The sequence below is a fragment of the Corapipo altera genome, unplaced genomic scaffold (assembly GCF_003945725.1).
Source record: "Corapipo altera isolate COAL_440 unplaced genomic scaffold, ASM394572v1 22b, whole genome shotgun sequence".
NCBI classification, from domain to species: Eukaryota; Metazoa; Chordata; class Aves; order Passeriformes; family Pipridae; genus Corapipo; species Corapipo altera.
The window spans coordinates 867,328-873,327 of record NW_020884876.1 but is presented as its reverse complement, the minus strand read 5'-3'; the positions used below and the strand labels follow the sequence as shown (position 1 = coordinate 873,327).

Genomic DNA, 6,000 nt, shown 5'->3' with positions numbered 1-6,000 from the left:
GCTTCTGTCAGCAAAATTTTACTGAGATGTCTCTAGATGAGATAACCTCACTTAGAAATGCTTCCAGTATTCTGGAACAAGGGATTACTTTTTGTTGCGAAGGAGAAAACTAGAGACTCTCTTTCCTGGAGGCCAGTTCTAAGTATCCTCTTGGCATAGGCCATGCTAGAGCAAACATGGACCAGGAAAACAAGTCACAACACTTTATAGAAAATCAAAAGTGGCTGATTAACCCAGACAAATTTATCTGACTCCAGTGAAATCAGACTCCTGAAGAGCTGCGCATCCATCCTTCTGTTGTTCCTGACCAGTTTGCTAATGAAGCCAGGGCAGTGGACTCTGGCTGTCATGCTGGTTTTCACCTGTATGTGGAGTTAGGTTGCTCCCAGAGCCTCATTACAGGAGCTGAAGTGACCTTGGTGTGACATCCTACCGTCTGCGTTGTCCAGGCTTGTAAATACTGCACAGAATGTGCATGTTGTCCATAGCCAGTCTGCCCCACTCTGTGAGGTTTTAGCAGAGCATTTGTCATGCCAGTAAGGCAGTCAGAACAGGATCCTGTAAGGCAGTGAGGAGATGAGGATACTGTCAGAATCTCAGGAAGCAGACTAGTAATCTGCAGAGGCCTAAATAGGGCTTTTAAAATTGGAAGCAGAACTGACTGCCTAGACAGAGTTTTTTGAAAGATAAACAGCGTCAGCAAGCTAAATGGATTTCAAGCACAGCTTTAATTGTTTTTTCAAACGAATCAGCAAAGGGCACCCTAGCTGGAACAAGCTCTGAAGTACAATCAAGAAGATTTCAAGTGTACAGTAGTTTTGAAGATAGTCAGGCATTTCAGTGCTGGAAGATACTGTAGTAAGTAATGAATAAAACCTTTTTATGTCAGTACTGTAGTTTTTGAGTCAATTACAATACCTGCCCTAATATGCCCCTGCACGATGAACTTCACCATCCTCATTAAAATTGACACGGACACTGATTTCCAAACCTAAATAATTGTCTCTGCAGCACACTTGATCAGAAAAACAAGTTTTTTATTGCCAATACCTATTGTGTGGAGAACATCCCCCATTTTCCTCCTTTCCCCCTTTCTTCCCCACTCCACCCAACCATCTCAATAGCCTGTGACAGACTACCAACACTTGTGAGTGGATTTTACTGTAATTCTTGCAGAATCCCTTAGACCTTGCATAATGGAAATTTTTTGGGTCACCAAATCTTGTTTCCTAATTATAGGAATGATAAGAAAAGAAAAAAAGAAAAAAAAAACCCCAGATGTAATATAAAAACATTCACTTATTCTGGAATTTTTTGCTTTTAGAAACCTGGGATAACCCACTCACTCCCATTTGGTTTGCAAAGGTGTGCTCTGTTTTAACCTTGAAGTCAGAGCTCCTTTTCCCCTCCTGTTCTCCTTTTCCCCGGCTCCTCTCCCACCTGCTCCTACATCCCCCTCGCCGGGGAATTAATCACCCCCTCCCGCCCCCGCTCTCAGTTTTGTTCCCCCCTCCGGGAGCAGAGGCGATCGGGACGAACGAAGACTTTCGCCACCGCGATCACCCCCGCGACGCCCCCATCCACCTTCCCCTCCGCGCCCCGTCCCCCACCTCCGCCCCGCACGGCAGCGGGCGGGCTGCGGGCCCCGGCCGGGAGGGGAGCGCGGGGCGGAGCGCGGGGCCGCGGGCGGGGCGGGAGTGGGCGCGGCGGGAGCGGCGCCTGTTGCCCCGAGAGAGTTAACGGTGCGGGGAAAGTCGCTCGCCTCTCCTCCGCCCGTGCCGGGCGCCTGGCAACCGGGGCGCCGCGCATGTGGGACCGCCGGGGGCCGCCGCTCCCCCGCCGGGCCCCGCGCCCCACTCCCCGCCCCGGACGAGGCGCTTAACGTGCCCAGGCGTGAAGTATGGCATGCAAAGATGGTTTCTGCCAAGGAGCCAGCCATCGCCATGTCCTCGGGTCTCTCCATCGCCCTCCTGCACTGCCTGTGCCTGGCGACGTGGTGAGTACCCCGGCGGCGGCGCCGGGGGGCCCCGGGCGGCCGGTCCCGGTGCCGCTGCCCCCCGCGGGCTCCCGGCGGCTCCGCTCACCCGCTCCCTCTTTGCCTCGCAGTCTCACCGGGCCGCCCGGGCAGAGCAAAAAAGAGGAGAAATTGTGGCCGGAGAATTTCACCAGTATCCTGAACAGCCTCCTGGATGGCTATGACAACCGGCTGCGACCGGGATTCGGGGGTACGCTGGCGGCGCGGTGACGGCGGCGGGCAGGGGGTCGCTGGGCAGGGGCGGGGGACGCAGCGGTCACCGCTTGTCCGACCCGTTACTGACCGAAAACGTGGAGGTGTGTCCCCACTGCCCGCCTCGGGGTTTGAGCTCTCCGGGAAGGGCCGACAGCGAAGCAGCTCCTGGCCCCGAAAGCGCCGGGGGTGCTGCGCAGTCCCGGCTGTGGGGGCCCCGCTGGGGCGGTCCCGGGCTCATCCCCCGCTTCGCTGCTCTGCCCACATCCCGGGCTCGGGCTGCTGCGCTGGAGGAAAAATAAACCCTGAAGGCAGTGTGCGTTGGCTTTCATGGGGATGGAGGGTCCTGTCTAACATCCAGATTCTTCTTCTTCTTGACAGTTTTTGACCCGTAAATGCCGCGGTCGGGTCCTAATAGAAACAAGTGTACTTTTAACCAGCTTAAGAGGTTGGGTCTTTGATGGGTTCTGTTCCAGTAGTTAGGGAAAAACAGAGCTCAGGTGCCTGAGCACACCAGTTTTTTACCACAGTTGCTGAAATTCCAGCTTTGGTTTAGAAGTAGTAGACTTAATTGCTGTATAGGAATTAGATGTGGAGGAGTTTCAAATTTGCCTTCACCTATGCTCTGCATGTGGGCGTTTGGGGCCTCTGATACCCCAGACTGTTAAGATGCAGTTTTGTGATGCTGAAGAGGCAGCCAGACTTGCTGTTCTTTATTGATTTTAATGTTTCTGTGTAGGGACTTGGAACCAAAAATCATTAAAATCCGGGCAAAATAAAAAAAATATTTTGTAATCTGAAATGAAGATATTAAAAATGTAAATTTAAAAGTAGGAAAAAAAAGGTTTATAATGAAATGCTACAGCCCTTCTTATAATGCACAAATCTATAACAAGGGTATATAGGCTGCTTCCTATGCAAGATTGAATGAGATCCTTGCGTAGGTTTGTGTTGCGAAATACTTTCTTCCTCCTCTGAAAGTACCTTCTTCATACACGTGATCCATCTACACTGACATGTATACCAACACATTCCCCACATGCCATATAGAGTGCTCACATGCATGATCGTGGTTGTTAAAGGACAACACCTGGCACCGTTGATCACTCTTTTATTATTTTGAGTGTATTGAATAAACGAGGCCTTCTGAAGTTAGCTTACACATTAAGTGAGAAGGAAGCTAAATTTGTTAACACCCAGAGGAATCATTGGGACCTGATAGCCTTTTGCAGTTTAGTCTTTGCAGAGAGGTTACAGACACTTCTGCACGTGTACAAGAGATGTGCTATGTTTGGCATCATTTTAGGTTGAATGCCAACTAATTAGTCATCTAGCAAAGATGCTTTATGAGCATTATCAGATTTCCAAAATTAAACAACTACTAAATATGTAATATACGTTGATTTTCATTTTAATACAGTTGTCCTTTGCAGAATATTTTGCAAGAGTAGAACTTCTTCCCCTGTAAGCGTTGGAGACTTTCAGCAAAACACAATCAAGGAGAAAAAGTTCGTTGTATCTTCTTGAGCTTTCACATTGGCAGTATTAAAATAAATGAGAGAGGGAGGAAAAACACTCTCAGATTTCAGCCTAGGGAAAACACTTCTGAGTGAATATTTCAGAAAATGGATATTGTACTACTTCTTTCTTCTTCCTTCTTTATAACCATTTTTATGGTTTAAAAAACTCATCTTTGAGTTTTGAACTTTTAAGTAAAACATGGGTGAAAAATACTTTGGTTTTGAAAATGATGCTTGCCTCCCTAGCTTCTTACAGTGAAAATTATCTTCACCTGATTTGAGGAACAACTTGTGAAAAAACACCCAACAAAACCAAGGAAAGAAAGAAATTTCTGCAATTGATCAGATTCTACTTTTTGACATTACTCAGAGTAATAACTATGGATTAGTTATTGAAATATAGAATATCAAAATCAAGTTTTCCCTATATTTTGGGGTTTTTATGCTGATAAATCTTTATGACAAATGGGATTTATATCTTAAAAGTGGTCACACACTAGTTTATAGCATAGGTAGCAAACAAAATGTCATAGGGGATGGGAATATTTAGAGATGGAAAGTATAGTGTGTTTTGGTAATGATAAAGCTACATCACTTTTTGATGAACAGAAGAATACTAACATTTGTTTTCTTCTCAAAGCTGATTTACTGTCTAGTTTTCACATGGCCTTAAATGAAACGGAGATTTTATTTTAAGAACGAAAGGCGTCACAGAGGTCTGACTGATGCTGATTTTAAACTTCAAATTCATGAAAATATTTCTAATTCTGGTGCAAATTATCTTTAAAATCATACTTGGGGAGGTAGCCATATTCTGAATTTTGCTGGTATATTCCAGAGTTATCACAAATAACAATGCATTAAGATTCTTCGCCTGCCGAGCGAAGTAGAATATGTTTGATTTTGGAGATTTCCAAAAACTGGATCAAAATTCTCCATGGTAGTTATGGAGGAGAAGTTAAATTTCTTGAGCATGCTTACAAATGTGGAAGTTGTCTCCCAGAAGAGTGGGGAATCTCAGTGGAGTATATGGAAGCTTGTCTTGGTGGTGCTTATATGGGAGCATGGTGTATGTTGGGGATTAATATAAGAATGAAGTTCCCCATGTCATTGAATTAACACCTTTCATTAAAAATTCACTTTATGAATGTCATAAACCTAAAAAGTTGTTGTCATTTACTACCAAACCTCACAGTGCTTATGTAATAGACACTAAGAGTTTATGAAAAAGCTTATTAAACATCATTTAAGTGAAAGTTCCCATTAAGTTGGGGAGGGAGGGAATCTAAAGACACAAGACAGAAGCAAAGAAATGTCACCTAAAAATTTAATGAAACAAAGCAGAATAGGCAGTTTTGTGTAGGAAAGAAAAAAAACTTGCAGCTGCTGTCAGGAAGACTTTAAATGCATAAGAGTTTTGAATTTTAGTAGAGGTAAGGTATTTAGGGACTAATGAATAAAGTAATACTGTTGACTGTTTGAAAATAGTGTGATGGAAATGAAGTCAGTTCATTCCCTGACCTGCATGCTTGGTTATATCATTATCTGGAATTTCAGCGTTCAATTTGTAGTCTAAGTGGGTCTCCTGGTCAAAACCACTCTATAAAAACAGGGATTTTACAGAAGCCGCTTGTGGTGTCCTGAATTAAAAGCATTATCTACTGGAAAACTTCAAGAGTACTAGCAGAGTACTATTTTGATTCAGCTGTAAAAGTTTGAAGTAAAAGCATTTCCAGTTAAACCCTGTCTCCAGTTTTCATCTGCTTTTAAAAATTTTGTGTATGACATGGAGGAAAACTATAGAAAGTTAAAAAAAAAGTTAGATTTGCTCTGAAAATCACCTTGCTACCTTTCTGGTGATTAGTTTCAAAGTGATAGTAGAATTCCAAAGTCTATGAAAGGAGCGTTATTCACTTGAAGTAAAAGGCCTGAGTCTGATTTGCCATTTTAAACTCATGCCTGGTTTCAGACTGTACCTGAGCAACTCTTGACATAAGCAAGAGCCTGCAAGAGCCCATTCAAACCTGTATTGGATTGTAACTTTAAAAAATGTAATAGTGTCTTTGAAACTTTCATGGTACAGTATCTCATCACACTTAAGCCAGGATTTAGGGAAGTAGGAAGGAAAAGAGAGAGGCAGCATCACTGCATGCTGCCATGTATCTGCTCATTTTAATGAATTGTGCCTTTTAGAGAACATCTCATCTCTGATGTCTTGCCTTTAATGGCCAAGTGTGTGGCCAGACCAAAGAA

The 6,000-nt window shown here is 44.3% G+C and overlaps 1 protein-coding gene across 6 annotated transcripts in view; it reads left to right on the top strand.

The window, feature by feature from the left end:
- The first annotated feature begins 1,670 nt into the window (after window positions 1–1,670).
- The window catches only part of GABRA4 (gamma-aminobutyric acid type A receptor alpha4 subunit), a 69,473-nt gene continuing 65,143 nt past the window's right edge, over window positions 1,671–6,000 (top strand). For 2 of the 6 annotated variants that reach the window (XM_027635551.1, XM_027635555.1), the window contains exons 1-2: window positions 1,673–1,996; window positions 2,107–2,225. In XM_027635551.1, the coding sequence (XP_027491352.1) occupies window positions 1,914–1,996; window positions 2,107–2,225 (202 nt within the window). In that variant the 5' untranslated portion in view covers window positions 1,673–1,913. Of the gene's footprint in view, window positions 1,997–2,106; window positions 2,226–6,000 lie in introns of all 6 variants that reach the window. The other 4 variants (XM_027635552.1, XM_027635553.1, XM_027635556.1 and 1 more) reach the window with 4 other exon arrangements.